Here is a 24,557-nt window from a genome sequence, read left to right as displayed (position 1 = left end):
TGGTGAATAAATTTTTGAAATTGGCCCACATTAAAGGCGTATGCTAGAATTCCCTGTATATGAGATGGGCGAAAATTTTCCCAATAACAGAATTTCTTTAAACTTTGCATATTGCAGGACAATCATCTAAGAAACAAAAATATGCAATAAAAATCATAGGTCACGGTATCGAAAAAGAGTTATCTGCCCTTGAAAACGCCATTTTTGGGGGAAATGCGGTTTTCAAGCGTCCGTCCGTACGTCACACTTCATTTCCGAGCAATAACTGGAGAACCATTTGACCTAGAACCTTCAAACTTCATAGGGTTGTAGGGCTGCTGGAGTAGACGACCCCTATTGTTTTTGGGGTCACTCCGTCAAAGGTCAAGGTCACAGGGGCCTGAACATTGAAAACCATTTCCGATCAATAACTAGAGAACCACTTGACCCAGAATGTTGAAACTTCATAGGATGATTGGTCATGCAGAGTAGATGACCCCTATTGATTTTGGGGTCACTCCGTCAAAGGTCAAGGTCACAGGGGCCTGAACATTGAAAACCATTTCCGATCAATAACTAGAGAACCACTTGACCCAGAATGTTGAAACTTCATAGGATGATTGGTCATGAAGAGTAGATGACCCCTATTGATTTTGGGGTCACTCCGTCAAAGGTCAAGGTCACAGGGGCCTGAACATTGAAAACCATTTCCGATCAATAACTAGAGAACCACTTGACCCAGAATGTTGAAACTTCATAGGATGATTGGTCATGAAGAGTAGATGACCCCTATTGATTTTGGGGGTCACTCCGTCAAAGGTCAAGGTCACAGGGGCCTGAACATTGAAAACCATTTCCGATCAATAACTAGAGAACCACTTGACCCAGAATGTTGAAACTTCATAGGATGATTGGTCATAAAGAGTAATTGACCCCTATTGATTTTGGGGTCACTCCATCAAAGGTCAAGGTCACAGGGGCCTGAACATGGAAAACCATTTCCGATAAATAACTAGAGAACCACTTGACCCAGAATGTTGAAACTTCATAGGATGATTGTACATGCAAAGTAGATGACCCCTATTGATTTTGGGGTCACTCCATTAAAGGTCAAGGTCACAGGGGCCTGAACATGGAAAACCATTTCCGATAAATAACTAGAGAACCACTTGACCCAGAATGTTGAAACTTCATAGGATGATTGTACATGCTAAGTAGATGACCCCTAACGATTATGGGGTCACTCTGTGAAAGGTCAATGCCACAGGGGCCCGAACATTGAAAACCATTTCCGGTCAGTAACTTGAGAACCACTTGACCCAGAATGATGAAACTTCGTAGAATGATTGGTCATGCAGAGTAGATGACCCCTAAAGATTTTAGGGTCACTCTGTTAAAGGTCAAGGCCACAGGGGCCTGAACATGGAAAACCATTTCCAATCAATAACTTGAGAACCTCTCGACCCAGAATGTTGAAACTTCATAGGATGATTGTTCATGCAGAGTAAATGACCCCTATTGTTTTTGGGGTCACTCCGTTAAAGGTCAAGGTCACAGGGGCCTGAACATTGATAACCAGTTCTGATCAATAACTTGAGAACCACTTGACCCAGAATATTGAAACTTCATAGGATGATTGAACATGCAGAGTAGATGACCCCTATTGATTTTGGGGTCAGGCTGTTAAAGGTCAAGGTCACAGTGGCCTGTTCATGTAAAATCATTTTTTGAAAATAACTTGAGAACCACTTGACCTACAATGTTGAAACTTAATAGGATGATTGGACATGCAGAGTAGATGATCCCTATTTATTTTGAGGTCACTTGATCAAAGGTCAAGGTCACAGGAGCCTGAACAGTGACTGGAGAACCACTAGGCCAAGAGTGTTGAAATTTAGCGGGATGACTGGACATGCCAAGTAGGTGATCCCTATTGCAGCCAACCATCAGTGTTTCTTTGATTTTTGCTCCTGACCCCTATTGACTTCTTGCCTATAGGACTTTGCATTGGGGGAGACATGCGCTTTTTTACAAAAGCATTTTCTAGTTTACACAATGATGAATTTTTTTTTCAGCACATTCTTTTAGAAAATGAGGTAAAGCATGACAGTTTATTTTGTTCCAGTTAATAAAAGTAGAGAAATTATTTTTCAGACAGGTAAAAAAAAACTAAAACCAAGTATACCCGCAATGTTATTTTACATTGGAATCAAAATAGTTTTGAAACACTGAAATGGTCTTAACTTATTCATTTTTTAACCCGATTTGAAAGTTTTATCACTTCCTTAAATGATTTAAAAGGGATTATCAACTGAACCTGTGAACAGTTTGCTTTTTTTAGCTCACCTGTCACAAAGTGACAAGGTGAGCTTTTGTGATCGCGCGGCGTCCGTCGTCCGTCGTCCGTCCGTGCGTCCGTGCGTCCGTAAACTTTTGCTTGTGACCACTCTAGAGGTCACATTTTTCATGGGATCTTTATGAAAGTTGGTCAGAATGTTCACCTTGATGATATCTAGGTCAAGTTCGAAACTGGGTCACGTGCCATCAAAAACTAGGTCAGTAGGTCTAAAAATAGAAAAACCTTGTGACCTCTCTAGAGGCCATATATTTCACAAGATCTCCATGAAAATTGGTCAGAATGTTCACCTTGATGATATCTAGGTCAAGTTCGAAACTGGGTCACGTGGGGTCAAAAACTAGGTCAGTAGGTCTAAAAATAGAAAAACCTTGTGACCTCTCTAGAGGCCATATTTTTCATGAGATCTTCATGAATATTGTTTAGAATGTTCACCTTGATGATATCTAGGTCAAGTTCGAAACTGGGTCAGGTGGGGTCAAAAACTAGGTCATTAGGTCTAAAAATAGAAAAACCTTTTGACCTCTCTAGAGGCCATATTTCTCAATGGATCTTAATGAAAATTGGTCAGAATGTTCACCTTGATGATATCTAGGTCAAGTTCGAAACTGGGTCACGTGGGGGTAAAAACTAGGTCAGTAGATCTAAAAATAGAAAAACCTTGTGACCTCTCTAGAGGCCATATTTTTCATGAGATCTTCATGAATGTTGGTCAGAATGTTCACCTTAATGATATCTAGGTCAAGTTCAATACTGGGTCATGTTGGATCAAAAACTAGGTCAGTAGGTCTAAAAATAGAAAAACCTTGTGACCTCTCTAGAGGCCATATTTCTCAATGGATCTTCATGAAAATTGGTCAGAATGTTCACCTTGATGATATCTAGGTCAAGTTCGAAACTGGGTCACATGCGGTCAAAAACTAGGTCAGTAGGTCTAAAAATAGAAAAACCTTGTGACCTCTCTAGAGGCCATATTTTTCAATGGATCTTCAGGAAAATTGGTCAGAATGTTTACCTTGATGATATCTAGATCAAGTTCGAAACTGGGTCACGTGGGGTTAAAAACTAGGTCAGTAGATCTAAAAATAGAAAAACCTTGTGACCTCTCTAGAGGCCATATTTTTCATGAGATCTTTATGAATATTGGTCAGAATGTTCACCTTGATGATATCTAGGTCAGGTTCGAAACTGGGTCACGTGGGGTCAAAAACTAGGTCAGTAGGTCTAAAAATAGAAAAACCTTGTGACCTCTCTAGAGGCCATATTTCTCAATGGATCTTCATGAAAACTGGTGAGAATATTCAGCTTGATGATATCTAGGTCAGGTTCGTAACTGGGTCATGTGCGGTCAAAAACTAGGTCAGTAGGTCGAAAAATAGAAAAACCTTGTGACTTCTCTAGAGGCCATATTTTTCATGAGATCTTCTTGAAAATTGGTGAGAATGTTCATCTTGATGATATCTAGGTCAAGTTTAAAAGTGGGTCACGTGCCTTCAAAAACTAGGTCATTAGGTCAAATAATAGAAAAAGCTTGTGACCTCTCTAGAGGCCATATTTTTCAATGGATCTTCATGAAAATTGGTCAGAATTTTTTATCTTGATGATATCTAGGTCACATGTGCTCAAAAACTAGGTCACTATGTCAAATAATAGAAATAACGACGTCATACTCAGTTCAACACTGGGTCTTGTGGGGATAGGTGAGCGATTCAGGACCATCATGGTCCTCTTGTCTTATCAACTGAACCTGTGAACAGTTTGCTTTTTCCTTATCAACTGAGCCTGTGAACAGTTTGCTTTTTCCTTATCAACTGAACCTGTGAACAGTTTGCTTTTTCCTTATCAACTGAGCCTGTGAACAGTTTGCTTTTTCCTTATCAACTGAACCTGTGAACAGTTTGCTTTTTCCTTATCAACTGAACCTGTGAACAGTTTGCTTTTTCCTTATCAACTGAGCCTGTGAACAGTTTGCTTTTTCCTTAAATCTTTTATTCATGGTTCATCAATGGCGTTTTTAATCAGTACATGCATAGATGGATTGTTCTTAGCCCACTTTAACCAAAGGTTCAGGGTGAGCTGTTGTGAATGTGCTGTGTACGTCGTCTGTTGTACCTCATCTGGCATTTGCATTTACCTTTAAATTATTTATTCTTATGAACACTTGATGGATCATCACCAAACTTGGTCTGCAGCATCCTTGTTGGGTCCTCTATCAATTTTTTTCCCAAAGATTTAGCTTGACTTATTTCTGGGTGCCACCAGAGCTAAAAATAGAAAAACCTTTAGATGACTTCATCTCATAACTGCTTGATAGATCTTCACCTAACCTGGTCTGTTGTATCCTTGTAATGTCCTCTTCCCAGTTTGTTTTTCAAAAGGTTCTGCTTGACTGATTTTAGAGGTGGCCAAAGCTTTAAGCAATTATTTCTTATGAACCATTTGATGAATCATCACCAAATTTGGTCTGTAGCATCCTTGTAAGGTCATCTCTCACATTTGTTCAAATGGTTTTGTTTGACAATTTTTTTGGGGGCTGTTTTAGCTTGAAATAGAAAAACCTTTAAAGAAACTTCACATGAATCTCTTGGTGGATCATCACCAAACCTGGCATGTAATATCCTTTTAAGGTTCTAATTTATTCAGATGGTTCTGCTTGATTGATAAGGGGCTCTAGGAGCTAAAAAAAGAAAGAAAAAACATCTAAATGACTTCTTCTCATGAACCTCTAGATGGATCATCATCAAACTTGGTCTGTAGCATCCTAGTAAGGTCCTTTTACAGATAACTTCACTGATTTTAAGGGCTGTCAGAGCTAAAAATAAAGAAATGTTTAAGCAACTTCTCATGAACTGTTCGATTGATACTCACCAAACTTGGTCTGTAACATCCTTGTTTTAACCTTTCTGACATTTGTTCAAATGGTTGTGCTTGACCTTTTAGGGGCTGTCACAGTAAAAAGTAGAGACCCCTTTAAATAACTTTGAATGAACTACTGAATTTATGTTCATCAGACTTGATCGGAAGCAAGGTGTTAAGGTCAAGGTCCTCCTCGGATGATTAGGCCCATTAGGGCCTGTTATTCCATTTATTGTTCCAAGAACTTACACTATTATTTACAGATTTATATATGTGTATTGTTCGTTTGTATGATTTTAGCGTGAACGATTTGTGAAAATCAACAATGCCATACTGAGAATATGCAATAACTTCATGCATGCTACCCAGCAGCCTACACCTAGGATGGACTTCCAAATTGATCCAGAACTTATGAAAGGGTAAACCAAGTTTTAAACTTACTCTACATTGAAAGTGACAGAAAGCTAGTCAAACGTTTTGCATCCATGTTTGTTTAACTGAGCAGTGAGATATGTTATGTCTCTCCAAGAGACTGTAGTCATATTGTCCTGTCAGTCTCCCTAACGTTGTGTATGCTGTTAGTCTTTCAAGCCTAGGAAGGATTTTCCAGACATGAGATGACATACAGAAAGAGACTTTGCGTCATGTTGGTCTAAGTCATGGTCGCACAGTAATATCAAAGGTCAGGAGAGGGATTATTTTTTGTCTGTTCTGTATCTGCCTATCCCTAGGGTTCTCAAATAACTTGCCAGAAATGTTAACCATAATGGAACAACATGCAGAATGTTATTTTTGTTCATGTTGGTTCAAGGTCAGTGTTGCGACTAAAGATCAAAGATCAGATAGGGATTATTTTTTTGTCAGTAATGTATCTTTTCAAATGTGACCATAATGAGACATTTATATAGAAATACATCTTTCATTCATGTTGATTCAAGGTCAGGGTTGCCTGAGTTCAGATAGGGATTATTTTGTGTCTTAGCTGTATGTTTAAAATGTGTAGAAAGTAACTTTTGTAATTCATGTCAGGACAGAGTAATATGGTGAGATGAAAGGGTTATCAGGAATTACTTTGTGTCCTCTCTCTTTTTACTTTAACACAGTGAAATTTTGTTTAAGCATTCTAGATTGTCCATCTTTCAACTCATCTTATTGTGCTATGGTCAGAAATTATGTACCAGTTTATCATTCCATTAGGATGAAGCCTTTGAGGAGACATGTTCATTTTTTGAAAGCAAGCTTAAGTTTGTTCTTGCACTTTCTGAACACTGTTATGAAACTGGGGCGTTCCTGGCTGAGAAGTTGAGATTACAGACTACAGATCACTTGACTCTCACAATGTTTGCCTGACCTATAGTGTTCTTTCAGAGAAAGTTATCCAACAGGCTTGAAGAAGGGCATTAGTTCTATCCAGGTCCCTGCTTGTGACATTTCAGATGTGTATCTTTGTTCGTCCTCTGTTTTTAAAGCTGGAAAGTCATCATATGACCTTAATTGTGTTGTTGTGACTTAAAACATCAGAACTAACTAGCAAACTGTGAACACTGGTGTTTGATTTATATTTAACAAAATTGAACTCTTATGCTCTAATAAGTTTTTAGCCTTTGAGTTAAAATGAACTACATAACATTATTTTATCATAATAGATTACAAAAACATTTTAGGAGGTTTGAATATTGCTTCCTTATTCACCAGAAACATGTATGTACCTTGTATGTTTGATATATTTCAGAGTGTCGGTGGAAGGTGGCGCAACATTCATTAACAGTTTACAGTCAGAGCATTTTTCAGAAGCAGTAAGATATTTTAACACTGATTGCTTGAGGTAACTAGTGGATGAGCAGACTGCTCCAGGTACCCAGGGTTTCAAACAATCCAAACGTAGAATAGGAAAATTGCTGGAAGCAACATGAATGGCTTGAGTCAGCCCAGTGTGCTTGGGTTAGCACAGGACTGGTGTTCTAGTAAGCTCTGGTAGTGGAGTCAGCCTTGGTCCTTGGGGAGTCAGCCCTAGTGGTCTAGTCAGCTCTGGTGGTCTAGTCAGCCCTGGTGCTCGGATAAGCACTGGTGCTGTAGTCACCCCTGATGTTGTGGTCAGCCCAGGTGCTCTCGGATAAGCACTGGTGCTGTAGTCAGCCCTGGTATTGTGGTCAGCCCAGGTGCTCTTGGATAAGCACTGGTGCTGTAGTCAGCCCTGGTGTTGTGGTCCGCTCTGGTGCTGTAGTCAGCCGTGGTGCTTTAGTCAGCCCTGGTGAAACCAGTTTCAGTTTCGCAAAACCGAAAATCACCCTCAAACAATAAGCATCATACAATGTATTATCAGTATCTTTATTTTTACATGAGTAGTCCCCGATTTGCATGTCTTGATATTTTTACAAAGTTGAATGATAAAATTCAGCAAAATATGACATGACAGCTAACAAACAATAAAGTCTGTAAGTTAATAATGAATTGGAAGTCAGCTATCGGAAGAACCTACATAAGGTCATCGGAGTAGAAAGGAGTACTTTCATACTACCGGCCGATTAATCGCTTTGATTCGATTTCATGTAAGGGATTATCTGGTATCATCCCAGTCCTAAATTTCAATACCAAAGTGCTATTATACTGGGTAAATACCAAAAATTTGACATGGCTTTATTTCACTTCTACACCATTAAACATGTGATAAAATGTTGTCAAAGTTTATTATGAACTTAGGTCAAACTATGTACCAGGTTTCTTATGCCCCCTTGGAAGAAGGAGGGATATATTGTTTTGCAGATGTTGGTGTTGGTATGTCGGTCGGTTTGTAGACCAATCGGTTTCCGGATGATAACTCAAGAACACTTTCGCAGCTAGGGCCTAAGTTCATGAAAATTGATAGTGAGGTTGGTCATGACAAGCAAATGACCCCTATTGATTTTGAGCTCAGTAGGTCAAAGGTCAAGGCCACAGTGACCTGGAACAGTTAAATGGTTTCCAGATGATAACACAAGAAAGCTTTGGTCTAGGATCATGAAAATTGATAGAGAGGTTGTTCATGACCAGCAGATGATCCCTATTGGTTTTGAGGTCAGTAGGTCAAAGGTCAAGGTCACAATGACAAGGAACATCGAAACAGTTTCCGGACGATAACTTGAGAACGCTTTGGCCTAGGATCACGAAACTTAATAGGGAAGTTGATCATGACAGTAGATGACCCCTAATGATTTTGAGGTCAGTAGGTCAAAGGTCAAGGTCACAATGACCTGAAAGTTTCTGTTCCTTGTGCAGTTATGGAATGCATCAAGGGGGTCATTTCGTGTTCTACAAGCTCTTGTTGGAGTAAGATCTAGGTCAGGTGAGTAGTTCAGGGCCTTATAGCTACTTTGGACATAATTTTTTATATACCTAATAAAGGCAGTATTTCTGATAGAAAAGAAGTATATGTAGTAGTAATTAGACATATTGTTTTTGCCTTCGCCTTCAGTCTGTCCATCCGCATTAAGCTTATCTGGCTTTGACAGGTCAAACTGCTGGCTGGATTTCGACGAAACTTCACAGGAGTGATCAGTACCAACCCCAGTTTTGCATATCCCTTCTTCGCTGCACAAAATGGCCACCAGAGCTAAAAATACAACTGATTGTAAATACATGAAGAATTTCCTCATTTCTATATCTTTTTTTGCCATCACCTCCATGTATTAAATCTGTTAAAACCAACTGCAACTTACGTTTTGACTTTCGCCCTGCATACCAACAAACATGCCCCTCTTCCATCCTTAGAATACATAGGGGGGAGACATTTGTTTTTATGACAGAAACACCTTCTAGTTTTCCATTGGCAATAAAAATTAATTATATTGAAACCATGTCTGACAGACAAAAAGTAACTAAAAAAAGGTTGAACTGCCTGATATATGTTTTTGTTTGTTACAGATACGAGAGGTAGCATACAGAATATACCTTCACCCTAATTCATACACAGAGGATTTGTTGACTGATATGTTACAGGGGCGCAAGTTGATAGCCAAATTGACCGGGTTTGAAACATTTGCAGAGAGGGCTCTGAAGGGTACTTTGGTAGAATCTCCAGGTATTAGTTAATATTTATACAATTAAAGACTCCGAAATTTCATGATTTCATAGATTGACCCAGTCCTGAAATCTGTAAAAATTAGTCCCCACAAGTAAAAAATGATTTTGTGTTAAAGTAAGACTTTTGAGTTTATAGTTTAGATATTTAGATTCACAAAAGAAATACTACAGAAAGTTATCAAACTGCAGAAGATATATTTGACACTCTTTCTAAAGGTATGAAATGTTAAGACTGTTTCATTTTCTTCTTTTTTTTCAGAAAATGCTTGGAAATTTTTAGAAACAATAGCAGAAAATTTCAGAGAGGGGTAAGTATAAAAGACTGTGTCCTTGTGAATTGTTGCTGAAATGTAAGAGAAAGAAGCAGTATAGGTAAACTGTAAAACATACTGTTGTTTTCAGGTTTTATGTTACAATGTCAGTGATATTGCAGAAGAATCAAATTCCCATACTTTGGCACAAGTACTGGCCATAACTCCAGGAGGCAGTCAGCAAGTGCAGTTAGAGTAAGATGTAAGATTTTCACTGTAATCAGTACAAAACAAATAAGTTTGGAGTAAATGACAGCTTTCTGGCTTTAGTGGGAAAAATGAACTTGACAGCTTTCAGGCTTTAATGGTGAAAATGAACAAGTATAGACTGAAAGAAGGTTTCCAGCTTTAATGCTGAAAATAAATCATATTTAGACTAGAAGGCAGTTAAACTAATAGTGAAAAAATTGCCCCTCTGAATATTACAGTCAAACTCACTTTATACGAACTCATCTGGACCTGGGAAATACGTTTGTATCAAGCGAAATTCGTAAAAATGAATGTGTGACTCGCCAGATAATTTTTTGGGGCAAGTTGGGCAGTATCATCGGTGAACAGATTCCAATATGTGGAAATAGTTAATAGTTTTAAACTGATTAAGTTAATTTATTCAGATAACATTGAAATTACACAACAAAGTCATACTTAAAACACGTAAAACTGTTCTATTATGAAGCTTGTACTATATAATCATTTTTAGAGGGATAAAAGCTTGTATATTTCGTAAGAAAATAGAACATCAGTAATATGTTTAAAATTATTTACACCTCTTTAAATCTTGACCTGTCAATTAATTAAATTGTTTTATATTGACATGCTTCACAAAGGACCGAATATTTGTTTTTGAATAAGTGTGAACTACTCCATAATTGTCCAATTACCACGCAGCACAAAGTTGACAATACCATATTTTCCCCAAGTCTTGGGACATCCTTAAAGTTGGGACACCCTCAAAATTTGCTAAAATAATTAATTTTTTTGTATCTAACATTTGGGACAGAAAACAAAATGGACATTTTTCTGTTCCTAAAAGTTTGGACAGTCAGTCAAATTATTGATTATAACTTCATTTTTTTTTTTTTATTTTAACAAGTCCATTTAAACAGTAATATAATTAAATTTTCTCTCGATTTTTCTCACTTTTTTGTTGGTGAAACAATTGCTTCACTAACTGTAAAATGATATCGACCTATCAGTTGAATATATGTCACACTCGTAAATTTGTAACATTCATAATTTCTCAAACAATTGTACAAACAAATATTAATTTTAGTTTCGATCTATGGTCATTGCGTAATCTTTTAATCTGCCCCTAGGATTAAACTGCATTGACAATTCGCATTGAAAGAGCACAATACACATGTCAAAATATTAGACAAACAAAAATTTCTAACCTGATAATCTATATAGGTTAAACATCCTGTTAATCCAATGGCTCAAACTAGCGAAAGAAATTTGTAAACTCCTAATATTTTGAATTCTTACATCACACAGAGATATAACCACTTCTACCTGTCTATCAAAATCTTTAAACTTCAAAGGAAACATACAGACAGGGTTACACTTTGATCTTTGACATGAATGGATCGCTGATCTTTTGATCTCTCTGCAGATTGTGTGACATTACGCACAGTATAAAAAAAATAGGTTGACTTGGTAGTTTTACAAGCACTAATATGACTCCTGGGAATTTATGTAACAACAGCATGTGTGTCATTTTGTGTTATTTTGCTGTTTTTATTGCTTTTCAAATTACTCAGGGTAAAATTGATGTTCCTAAAACTTGGGACATTTTTTCTATAAATTTTTTTTTTGAAATTAAGTCTTGGGACAGTAAAAGAAATAATTATTTTTTTGTGTCCCAAGACTTGGCTAAGAAAATACGGTATTATCGTTTTCAATACATTTTACTTACTTCGAATAAATATCAGCACTGTACAGTTTCAAACTATTTAAATAGTCAAGCGTAACAAGGGCGAAATGGCCGCTGAGTTTTAAAATTAATTCGTATCAAAAGATGGAAAATTATAACATTTAAGCTAATTGGGACTTCCAAAATGTGTTCGTATCTACCGATAATTGGTATGAAGTGAGTTTGCTATTACTGAAATAATTTTACAAAGGAAATAGAAGGACTCAGCCGGGGAATCTGGATTTTGGTCGTTTTATCTGAAAATTTTATCAGGCGAGTTCGTATTAAGTGGACTCGACTGTATTGTATTTGTTGGAATTTAGGTCATACTAGCACATAAGTCATATTGCATTTCCCAACCTTCTAACATTAGAGAAAGACTGCCAGACAGTATTTCAGACAAGAGTCAGGTATCTATGTGAAACCACCAACCTAACCACCAACCTTCAACAAGCTATCTTGATAGCTTACTCACATAATAACAAGGGCAGGACTCGAGCATACAGAGGTGAGGTGTTATTCAAAGTCAGCAACCATAACCTCTTGGCCTAGAAGCATTATAGAAGGCACGTATGTGCACTTGGATAGACCCACAAGCCTTTCTCAAGCCAGATTGAATTGCTGCCTCATTTGAAAAGAATTCATCACGTTGGTTTAGGGTAATAAAACTAAGCCTAGAGATTAGTTTCAAAACTCCAGCATTTGATTGGCTGTTTCTGAGCATATTTTTCTGATCCATGTCGGGAAGTCAGTAGTTACTGGAGAACAGGTTACAGAATCTTATGGACAGCTTTTGACAAAATTGTAATGGTTCAAGATACCTTCAAAATGTAGATGTCCCAACTATAGCCCATGAAAATCTGTGTATATAACATATATCTGGATCTTGACAAGATAAAGCTTAGATTCAGGAAAAACCCAGTTACAGGTTTAATGGAACAATCTATAGGATCTAGCATGTCTCTGTTAAATGTAATCTAGGGGCCAGTGTTGAATGATAATGGTCGCTGTCTACTGGTTGCTGTGGGTTCAAAAATCTTACTTTGGATTTAGAATCATCATCTGAGGAAGCCATCCAGACTGAAATAATGTGCCAAGGGGCACCTTGGTGCTTCCTTCAACATCCAAAGCTACAAAGTCACTATATGACATAATATTGCACAGATAGCCCAACAACGAAAAACGTTCATATTATTCTTCTTTCTCTCTTTTTTTCTAGGGCTAAACAAGAATATGAAATAATGCACAGATTTAAGCAGGAGAAGAAGGAAAGTGATAGCTTCTATGTTAGAAATGATGTAAGTATTTACTTCTTACAGTTGTTATACAAGGAAATAACAGATTGCTTGTCTTCCGACCTGTTAGCCAGTCAGATATCAGAAGTGTTCTGTGACTGTCTCATATTTCCAGTAGGTTGCTTTCTACTATTTCACAGTCGTTATTTAACTTCTGAGTGGTGTTTACTACCAGATTACACACTTGTTACTAACAGGGAGTGACACACCTGAATATTACAATCTAATCTATACTCGTTGCTACTGGTCTAAACAACATATGAAATGTTTAATATTAGATTTGTATTGAGAAACATGCATGAGTTATGCAGAGATATTGTTCCACTGAAACACAGTATTACTCCAGGAAAGAATAAGTGCATTGTTTTTGTGCAAAGCTGATAATCTTTTTATTAATAGACAAATGGTACATACGATGTGATGGCATGTTTGTCTGTTCATTCTTCATATTTTGTGTTTGGACGATAACTTAAAAAAACAGTCATGGTATTATTTCAAACATAACAAATAGGTAGTTTTAATATGATGTGCTGGATTGGTTGATAATTATGTACTGAATACTTATTTGATGATTGTTATTATAACATTATGTCAAATTCTAAGGTCATGGTTTAACACAGCTTGGAAATGTGTATGTCCTTGTTGTCATGCTGGTTCTCCTTTGACCTAAAACTTTGGGCACATATTGCCCCGCTTTTGTGAACTCTTGTTAGATATTCATTTACACATAAATTATATATTTTTAGCTCCACTGTTCGGAGAAAAGGGGTGCTATTCTACTCGCCCCGGCACCAGCGTCAGCGTGTCTCTTTCTTGGTTAAACTTTTTCGGCAACCTTTATTTTTCTTTGTTACTATTACTTATATCTTACTGTAACTTCACATTAATTTTGTTCAGCATGCAAACAAAGTATGTGCTTGGGCTGGACCCATTACACCCAAGGTCAAAGTCACCAAGGTGGTATACTTTGGTTATTTTTAAGGTTAAGTTTTTTGGCAACCTTTGTTCTTCTGTCATATCTTTGTTACTATTGCTTATATCTTAATGTAACTTCACATAAACATTGTCCAGCATACAAACAAAGTATGTGCAGGGGCTGGGCCCATTATACCCAAGGTCAAGGTCACAAAGTTGTTATACGTGGAATTATTTTCATGTTAAATTTTTTTGAAAGCCTTGTTTATAGACATATCTTTGGTACTTTAAAAGATAATGACTTGAAATTCAAAATGTTTCTTTATAATCGTCATCTGCATGTGTGGTTACAATCCCCATAACTCTAATTGTATTTTTGACAGATCTATGCCCCTTTCATACGTTAAGTTTTTTGGCCATCTTCGCTTTCTGGATATAACTTTAGTACAATATAAGATAATGACTTGAGACTTAAAATTTTATCTTTATCATTATCATCTGCATGGGTGATAACAATCCCCATAACTCTGATTTGTATTTTTGACCAAATTTTGCCCCTTTCATACTTAATTTTTTTTTTAATTGAGACATAAATCCATTTTACTGTCAAATCGCAGAATAATGGAGCACACTGTCTAAAAGCAAAGATACCATTGTCAATGTAATGAACTTTTTATACCACCACTAAACATGTTTGAGTGTGTGGGGGGAGCCAGTTTTGTTGCGTCACATCCCGTTGATCACGTCACGTCCCGAAATCTATATCTCGGTTATTACTATATGGATTTGATTCAAACTTAAAATAGATGTTCCACCTTATCACCCACATCATGTGACACAAGGTGCATAACTCTGACACCAATATTTCATGAATTATGCCCCCTTTTACTTAGAATTTAAGGTTGATTTTGATGCATTTTCACTATATCTCAGTTATTGCTATCTAGATTTGATTCAAACTTAAAATAGATGTTCCACCTTATCACCCACATCATATGACACAAGGTGCATAACTGATGCCAATATTTCATGAATTATGCCCCCTTTTACTTAGAATTTAAGGTTAATTTTGATGCATTTTCACTATATCGCAGTTATTACGAAATGCATTTGTTTCAAACTTGAAGTAGTTGTTCCACATCATCACTCACATCATATGACACAAGGTGCGTAACTCTTGCACCAATATTTCATGAATTATGCCCACTTTTTGCTTAGAATTATACTTACCGGTATATAGTGTTTTGATACACTTTATCTGTACCTCTCTTATTATTTGACATTTTTTAACACAGACTCAAGCTATTGTGCAATATTCATCCACCACTGGAGTCATTAAACACTCCAGTGATAGTTCTTGACAGATTTAAATGTTTTTGGTATACAGGTGTAACATCATAAAATACAGATAAAGTTCAACTTTGGCTACGACCACCAATTATGTATGTAGTTATGGCCCCTTTCAAACTTAAAATTTGTCAAACTCATGGTTGCCGGACAATAACTCACAAAAGGCTTGACAGATTGAGATAAATTTTGGTACACATGTATAACACTATAAAATACAGGTCAAGTTCAGTTTAAATTGCACCTTCTTGTGGCCATGTCTTTCTTACGGTTGCCATTCTTCTGCGACAAGACCGTATTGTGGGAGTATTCGTCACTCCTGTGACATTTCTAGTTAATGTGAGAAAACACATTAAATAAATTCACACACCTGATAAGAAATTAACATGTCATTTTAGAAATATAGTGACGTTGAAAGCTCCATTAAAGAATTTACTAAAAATGAGTTTGTTATAATGATATTTTCTGATGTTATCAATATATAGAAGAGCATGTAATATTGCTGTTCATCGGTATAATACAATTGCTTTCAGGATATAATGCCATGGGATCCACCGTACTTTACAAGCACATGCAGAAGAAAACTGTAAGTATAAGGATGCTCACATTGTTTTACATGTAAAAGTTATCTGTCATCTGCTTTGTTACATTTGACACAGGGCCCACGCTGTCATACGCCACTTGAGCCAATTGGCTAATTTGCGATAAAAGTGACTCATAAAATCGCAAGCAGTGAAATGGAAATTTCTACGTAATATTTATTTGTTTATTCTGAATCGTGACCTTTCTAGAATTTTGACTGGTTGAATATCACCATTTGATAATGGAAACTACAAAAATTTTCGACGAGGGACCTCCCGCACTCTCTCCGCAACCGACAGTGTAAAAGTGGCTCAAACTTTTTTCAGACCAGTGTGGGCCCTGTGATAGTCAGAGAATCCATTACAAGTTCAAGGACATATTACGTATAGATATATATCTGTTGATATTTTCCCATATTATTCCTAAGTCTGCTTGCTACTTCAGCTCAATTTTTAAAAATGCAGTCTAGCTCAGTTGTTATAAAGCTCAATCTAGTGATCAGTCTCGAATGCTGCCATGCTATTGGTCAGTTTAAAAACTGCTCGAAAACAGCCAAATGCATTAGTATTTAGACTGGTTTTCAAACTCCAAATTTAACTTATTTTTGTTTGAGGGATAAACTTTATTTATTTTCATACCAGAGTCACACAGTGAATATTAGAAAAACAACTCTCACAAATATTACCCAATTTGCAGTACATTTTACACACTGGAATAAGTGGATTTGTTCATTACAGTTATGATGAAGAAAATATATCAAACTATTTCTCGTTGGGTGTGTGCATGGAAGGACTCAACATGTTGTTTCAAAGTTTGTTTGATGTGACACTTGAGAACTTGCAACCAGAGGCAGGGGAGGTCTGGCATTATGATGTCTATAAACTGGTAAGTTTTGTTGGAACTTGTCAGCAAAATATATATGTTGACCTGTCTTTGTATTGAACTGTGAAAAATACACCTTTTTAGCTCCAGTGCTTTAAACTCAGTGTGTAATCTTAGGGTCTTTTCCAGAAAAGCACAAGAGAACCAGTCCAAAATCTTTGGTCACCAGGATAAACCAATGTTTAGCTCACCTGAGCACTAAGTGTTCATTGTGAGTTATTATAATCACTCACCACCCGTCATCAGTCATCCATCCATCTGTTAACCCGTACATCCTATACAACATCTCTTCAAAAACCATTAGGAAGATGTTCAACTTGATGAAACTTGTCCTGGATGTTTATTAGGTGGTCCTCTACCAAAGTTTTTAAAGAAATTCCATTTCATGCAGAGTTCTGGTTTCAATGTCAACCAAAAGGAAAAAGTTCATTTTTTTCTTATCTAGAATCGCAAGGCTGAGAGTTTAGCTATGAAGTGTGTGGCATTGTTCAATGGTCCTCTACCAGATTTGTTCAAATCAGGCTCCTGGGTTCAGAATTGGCCTCATCCAGCAGTTCATTTGTTTAACATAGGTTTAAATAAGGAAAAATTTAAAAATCTTCTTGTCTGAAATGTCAGGGCTAAAGCTTAGATATTTAACATGTAGTATTGTGTAGTATTCCTCTACCAAATTGTTCACTTTATGCCTTATAAATCTTCTTTTTTAAACAAAATTATTTACTAAAACTTCAAGCTCTTGAAGTTAAATATTTGTAGCATCAGCTAATGGTCTTGTACTAGGTTTGTTGAAATCATGCCCCCGGGGGTCAAAGTTGGTCCAACTTTAGCGACGTGGTTAGAGTGTCCGCCTTCAGATCACGAGGTCTGGGGTTCAATCCCCGGTAGAGTCTGTGGTATTTTACTACAATGGCGACAAGGATGGGTGACGGATTCATGCATTTGGATGAGACTAGAAACTGATAGGAGGTTCAGTTGATGCCTCGGGCTAGAAACTGATAGGAGGTTCAGTTGATGCCTTTGGCTAGAAACTGATAGGAGGATCAGTTGATGCCTCAGGCTAGAAATTGATAGGAGGTTCAGTTGATGCCTGGTCCTTCAATGTTAGAGAGGAGAGGAATGTAGTGGTTGTAGGTATATAAGGCCACTTCCAAAAGCCTTGCTGTTGGGTTAATCCTTTAGCGACGTGTTTAGAGTGTCCGCCTTCAGATCACGAGGTCCGGGGTTTGATCCCCGGTAGAGTCTGTGGTATTTTACTACAATGAAATATAGGAAAAACTTTGAAAATCTTCTTTTCTAAAACCTTCAGCCCTTGAGCTTAAACATTTGGTATATAGCATCATCTGGTGGTCCTCTATCAAGGTTGTTGAATCAAGCCCCTGAAGTCAAAATTTGCCCACCCACGGTGTTAACTTGTTTCACATAGACTTACATAGGAAAATTAAAAAGAAATATTCTTGTCTAAAGCCTCAAAGGATAGAGCTTAGATATTTGGCATAAAGCATCTTGAAGAGGTCATCTGCCAAGAAATCATGTACCCCTTTGAGTAGGTGAGTAATATAGGGCCATCATGACCCTCTTGTTTTCTGAGACAAATTTGTTTGATTAAGACAATACCTCTGAGGTTCATTGATTCATACTGAGAAGTTATCAGTTACTTCTGAAAAAAGTACTTGTACAGAATCGAGAAACGATGTTTAGCATACTATCATGCTGAAAACTGAAATATAATAGTGTAGGGGAAGAGTTAGGCTTAGTGTTAAATATCTTGTATAATGTTTATAATATAAAGTATTAAGTTTATAGAATAGGGTAATAAATGTTCTAATTTATAATATGACAAGAAAAACAAAGTACTCAAGGAAAGCTATAATTTTAATCACCCTGTGTCTGACGGTGTCTGTCATATGTCATCTGTTGTCTACAATTGTACTGTTAACACTCTAATTTTGGCCCAGTTTTATCAAACTTGGTCATAATCTGTATGAATTCTAGGTTAAAACTGAGTTATCTGGGATAAAAAAGATAGGTCATTAGTTAGTATTACAGAAAATAAACTGATATATCATGCCAAATGCCATTTCTTTTACATGATCTCCATGAAACTTGGTCAGAAAATATTAATGAGGTCACAAGGTCAAATACAGGTAATATAAAGGGTTTGTTTATGCCCTTAGAGGCCTTATTTTCTACCTGATCATTATGAAACCGGATTGGAATGTTTGTATTTGTAAAATTTAGGTCAAGTTTGAAACTAGGATATCTTGAGAAAGAACTATGCTACTAAGTCAAACTATAGAAAACCTTGTTCAGACTATATAGGCATAATTTTCTACATTATATCTTATATCATAAAATTTAATCAGAATATTTGCCTTAATGAATTGAGACCAGTTTTGGAACTGTCATCTGGAGTCGAAACTGGTTCAGATGAGCCATACTGTTGTTTTGAAACTCCTTATTGCAATATTTATTATGAAACAAAATATCTAACTAGGAATGTTACTGTAGAAGATAATTGTATATAATTTAGATGTATAAAAAATGAATCAAAATGCCTTGGTAGTTTCAAACCATAGATCATTTATGAGTAATTAAACTTTCAGTTAAACTATAGGATACTTATAGAACATGTTTAATGCAACTAATACAGATTTTTTTTCCCTGTATCTGTTTGTGTTCACATTTTTAACCTAAACAACAAGAAGTTATAGTGGTGGTGCAGTGGGACCTCACATAAGGGAGATTAGGATTCAGGCCCTAGCTAGGTCATACTGAATGCTGTATAAATACGATACTTGCAGCTTCCTCACATAGCACTCAGCATTATGTGGGTAGTTCTAGGGTGGTCAGCCTGGAGTCTAGGCGGAGTATCATGTTATAAATCTACACTGTCATATTCTAGTGAGGCAGCACATTAAGCTGGGCATGTGCTCACTGTTACAACTAAACTACATTGTGATTTGTCAGAAAAAATTGTCAGAAAAACACTATTTATATCAAATGGGAAAATATAAACATCAAGCTAACATTGAGATATATGTACTTGTAGGCGGTGGAGCATAGAACAGAAGGTACTCTGGGATATATTTACTGTGATTTTTTCGACAGAAGTGATAAACCCAATCAGGTATTAGCTCATTGTTTTAAGAAGTAGTTAATACTGCTACGAATTTCTTGATCTTAATCGAGGTATTTAAGTGCTGCTGCAGAAATGAAGTACATGTTTTTAATGAGACTTATAAAGAAGAAGCACCTCGCAAACTTTTATGTTCATGAAGTTAAATGATTTGATGGTAGACAAAATGCTGGGTTTGCACAGACCTAGGAAATCTTTGAAATTAAACACCATTTGAATATCTACATGCTGATACTGATTGATGAACTGTCAACATGTTCTTTGATATCTTATGTTTTTGAAGTGACATCAAAATTATATTCCTTGAAAATAGAATTATGGTATATATTAGGGATGGGAATGAATATTCGAATATTCGGAAATTGTTCGAATATGAAAATCAAATTTGAATATTCGTAAACTGATATATAGTTTTTTTCAAAATAAGTATAACCATTGATTTTGTGCAATATAAGCATGCTTATTCTGCAGAATAAAACTGTTTTTTCTGTCATGTTTGTTTATCACGTATCAAAAGATGTCCAAAATAACAAGAAAATTGCAATGCATAATTGGCAGGGACATCCGTTACCGATTTACAGTTTGCAATAGGCATAAATGTGATGCATGTCAAAAATCGTCCAATTGACAAGAAAATTGCAATGCATAATTGGCAAGGGTCAACGTTACGGATTAACAGTTTGCAACAGGTGTAAATGTGATGCCTTTTTATCTTTTGTTCATTTTTATTGCCGCCTGTTTCATCTAACAAATTTAATAAAAAAAATTTCGAAAACAGTACCAAACTTTTAGATATTGGTGATCTTTTTACAATATTTTGTACGACATTTCAGACCGTCCGCAGAATCGGTTTTCATCCACAGCGCCCGGGCAACTCATTTATTGAAATCGGCCGTATTTGAAATAAATTTCGAAGTAGTTTATAATGAAATCAAGAAATAACATATAATCGATGCATAAGATCATGTTGAAGGAGGTGCAAGTCTGCCTTTGTTAAGTTTATTGGCTTTTTAGACGCTGATTGAAAAAATTCAAAATGGTGGCGATCATACAAAAGCGCGACACATGCTTAAATTGGACGACCTGCTACTTTTAGATAAATTTGCGAACTTGCGACTGTATGAATTATAATCGATTTGAAAGTCTTTTATCATTTTGAAGCTAAAACACTGGATTAGTTAAATATGTTCATGACTATACTGACAGAATCGTGAAATAAAATGATAGGATGGCGGGCTTAACTAGGTTGGAACAAACATTTTTAGGCCTTATTACGTACAATGATTCTCGTTTTAAACAGCGAAATTTGTGTATATGCCAATCACTTAATAAGAATTTAATGCTGTCATTAAAAATGCTGAATATATTCGAATATTGCAAACCGAATATTCGAATATTGATTTCAGTATTCGTTCCCATCCCTATATTGTGCTTGAAAAAACGCTTGAAAAAATACAATGTACCTGAATTTTATCAAGGAAGTTTTCTTTGAAGCATGTTACTGTGCCAAAATGTATGTTTTTTTAAAACAGTTTATATATAGATAATTCGGCCCTATCCTAGAATCTATTTGCACTTTGCAGGATTGCCATTTCACTATACATGGTGGTAGAATGAAGGAAGATGGAGAATACCAGTTACCAATTGTTGTACTACATCTGAACTTCACGTTCCCAGGAACATTCACCCCCACCCTGCTCACCCCAGCCCAGCTTGAGAACTTGTTCCACGAGTTTGGACATGCGATGCATTCTATGTTAGGACGGACCCAATATCAACATGTCACAGGTGCTTTAATGTTGAATACATTAAAAGTTCATAATGCCTTTGTTAATAATGTGGCTGCCACATTTTTTGTTGCGGACGTAAAATGTATTAATTTCTAGTAGTTAGATCCTGTTTCCTGTTATTGTTTTCTCTAATATTTGTCAAAGGTTTAAATATAGATTAACATAGAAGAAAGTTTTAATGAAGCCATTGTTTTTTCATTAGGGGCCTCCGTGGCCGTGTGGTTAAGGTCGCTGACTTCAAATCACATGCCCCTCATCGATGTGGGTTCGAGCCTCACTCGGGGCATTGAATTCTTCATGTGAGGAAGCCATCCAGCTGGCTTACGGAAGGTCGGTGGTTCTACGCATGTGCCTCATGATGAAATAATGCATGGGGGGACACCTGGGGTCTTCCTTCACCATTAAAGCTGGAAAGTCGCCATATGACCTATCATGTGTCGATGCAACGTTAAATCCAACTAAAAAACAAAAAAAAATTGTTTTTTCATTAGCTCCCTTTATTGGATCGATTGTCTCACAATCGATCCAAAGTTAACAATGCAGAAATTTCCTTACTGCAAACCGAACAAAATAGTGCGGAAAGTAGTTCCATGCCATAGATTATGTCAACCATCAAAATATAATTATTCTGGCACGATTGTATTTTCAGCTGTTGAACGTCCAAAACAAGAAATTCTGAACGTATTTTCCAAGTTTTATTACATACATTTCTGTTGTGTATTTCTGACTGCAGTGACATAGTAATGCGCGAAAACTAGGTCACCGACAAACCTACGATGCCAGCTTTGTTTACAGCACAGACTGATCCTTTAACGTTGTTTAAAGATTACAGATAACTTAAAAGAGTCTTTTCTGTTGCGAGTTTGATCGATAAGATTTTATTGAACTGAAAAAAAAACAAAACAAAAAACAGTCAGAGATAGCAAGGAAAACAGCTGTGGTACGATTCGGCTTTAAAAAGTTACCTCCCTTAGTTTCATTTACGTCCTTTGCATACATGTTAGAAACACATTTTTCCACGAACAAAAAGAGGTTAATATCTCATTCCAACTTTTCAAACCGTCAGGCAAATCATAACTTTATTGTACAACAGACATGCTGATTTAATCTGTAAATGCTGTAGACTCTGCTGTAGTTTGTTAATTTCTGTTTATGCAGGATGAAGGCGTAATTTAGCCCCAGTCAGTTTGTCCCCAATTTTAATGAAATTGGTTAGAGAATAGACATGCGCATAGCGTGGCATACTCGGTTACTCAGCTGAGTGTCATTTAAGATAAAAAAAAAAATAAAAATAAAAAGGCTAAAAACTCCATAGAAGCAATTAAACTGACCAGGAGTAGATTTTGTTATAAGTTTTTGTGAGGGCAGACTGCTATTGCATGCTCTTTTATCAAAATTTCTATCAAAATTTCTAAATTTTGTTTTTCCTTGCTCCACTTGCACTTGTTATTGTAAATACTTATTTAAATCTAAATATATTTAAAATTATAAATACACACATGATTTCAGATGCATATATACTATAGCTGCTATTGACCATATTAAGAACAATTTGCTTAATGGCAGTTGTCCATCACTAGTAAAATTTAGAAGGATAAACAACTGTGTCTGTAACAAGTATGAATTCCCAAGTATTTTAACATGGCTCGATTTGATTTCCAGTTAAACAAATAAGGAAATGTTGTGATTTATTGTCTAATTTACCATGGTTTAGATGATTCAGTATTTAACCACTCGGGCCAATGCCTTCGTGGTTCAATTCCTACCCATCTGAACTCTGAACCGTGGTAAATTAGAAGGTAAAACACACGAAGACCTTGATTATTTGTTAATTATTTCCTATTTCGCTACGCTCAAACAAAATTATCTATCCCATAATCAAAGAGAATCAACGGGAGCAAAAAGAACAAATTCATAAATTAACACTAAATTTTAGGCTTTGTTATCCGCATTGCTATAGTATAACAATCAACATCAGTCATATATAATTCATTAATTTCTACCTTATAAATATACTTTCTGGCTCATTATGCTAAGACCTGGCACCTACTCATCCCTACTTCACCCAGTCGTGGGAAGGGAGAGTATAGAGAAACAAAGTTTCAACACCAGTCACCTTCTTTTTATGCCCTGACACCCATTTCCCAAAATTTATCGTCCGTCGTCTGTGCGTCAGTGCGTCTGCGTGCGTCAACAGTTTCTTGTCTGCACGATAGTGGTTTCATTTCTGATTTTATTTAAACCAAACTTGCACACAACTTGTATCACCGTAAGATCTCAGTTCCTTTCTTGAATCGGCCAGATCCCATTATGGGTTCCAGAGTTATGGCCTCTGAAAGGGTCAAAATTAGCTATTTTGACCTTGTCTGCACAATAGCAGCTTTATTTATGATTTGATTTTTACCAAACTTGCACACAACTTGTATCACCATAAGATCTTGGTTCCTTTCTTGAACCGGCCAGATTCCATGATGGGTTCCAGAGTTATGGCCCCTGAAAGGGCCAGAATTAGCTATTTTGACCTTGTCTGCACAATAGCAGCTTCATTTATGATTTTATTTTAACCAAACTTGCACACAACTTGTATAACCATAAGTTCTCGGTTCCTTTTTTGAACTGGCCAGATTCCATTATGGGTTCCAGAGTGATGGCCCCTGAAAGGGCCAGAATTAGCTATTTTCTGCTTCATTTATGATTTGAATTTAATCAAACTTGTACAAAACTTGTGTCACCATAAGAGCTTGGTTCCTTTCTTGGACTGGCCAGATCCCATAATGGTTTTTCAGAGTTATGGCCCCTGAAAGGGCCAGAATTAGCTATTTTGACCTTGTCTGTACAATAGCAGCTTCATTTATGATTTGATTTTAACCAAACTTGCACACAACTTGTATCACCACGAGATATTGGTTCCTTTTTTGAACAGGCCAGATCCTGTCATGGGTTCTGTAGTTTTGGCCCCTGATAGGGGAGGGTGGGGGGGGGCTTGTTTTCCCTATATGGCTATATAGAAAACTTTGAAAATCTTCTCAAAAGCTACTGGTCCGTTTTCAAAATAATTTTACACAAATGTGCCTTGGATGACCTTCTACCAAATTCCTTGAGATAATTTTCATTCTACGAAAAACATGGCGGCCCGA

General features: G+C 36.5%; 1 protein-coding gene across 3 annotated transcripts in view; it reads left to right on the top strand.

Moving 5' to 3' along the window:
* Positions 1 to 24,557, top strand: part of LOC123555212 (mitochondrial intermediate peptidase-like) — a 75,922-nt gene that overhangs the window by 22,039 nt on the left and 29,326 nt on the right. For all 3 annotated transcript variants that reach the window (XM_053548700.1, XM_053548701.1, XM_053548699.1), the window contains exons 6-14: positions 5,492 to 5,610; positions 6,924 to 6,987; positions 9,092 to 9,248; positions 9,510 to 9,558; positions 12,693 to 12,771; positions 15,564 to 15,616; positions 16,350 to 16,497; positions 19,544 to 19,621; positions 21,214 to 21,418. In XM_053548700.1, the coding sequence (XP_053404675.1) occupies positions 5,492 to 5,610; positions 6,924 to 6,987; positions 9,092 to 9,248; positions 9,510 to 9,558; positions 12,693 to 12,771; positions 15,564 to 15,616; positions 16,350 to 16,497; positions 19,544 to 19,621; positions 21,214 to 21,418 (952 nt within the window). The remainder of the gene's footprint in view (positions 1 to 5,491; positions 5,611 to 6,923; positions 6,988 to 9,091; positions 9,249 to 9,509; positions 9,559 to 12,692; positions 12,772 to 15,563; positions 15,617 to 16,349; positions 16,498 to 19,543; positions 19,622 to 21,213; positions 21,419 to 24,557) is intronic.

Source organism: Mercenaria mercenaria, chromosome 7 (assembly GCF_021730395.1).
Source record: "Mercenaria mercenaria strain notata chromosome 7, MADL_Memer_1, whole genome shotgun sequence".
In the NCBI taxonomy this organism is placed as follows: domain Eukaryota; kingdom Metazoa; phylum Mollusca; class Bivalvia; order Venerida; family Veneridae; genus Mercenaria; species Mercenaria mercenaria.
This window is presented reverse-complemented; position numbering and strand designations above follow the sequence as displayed.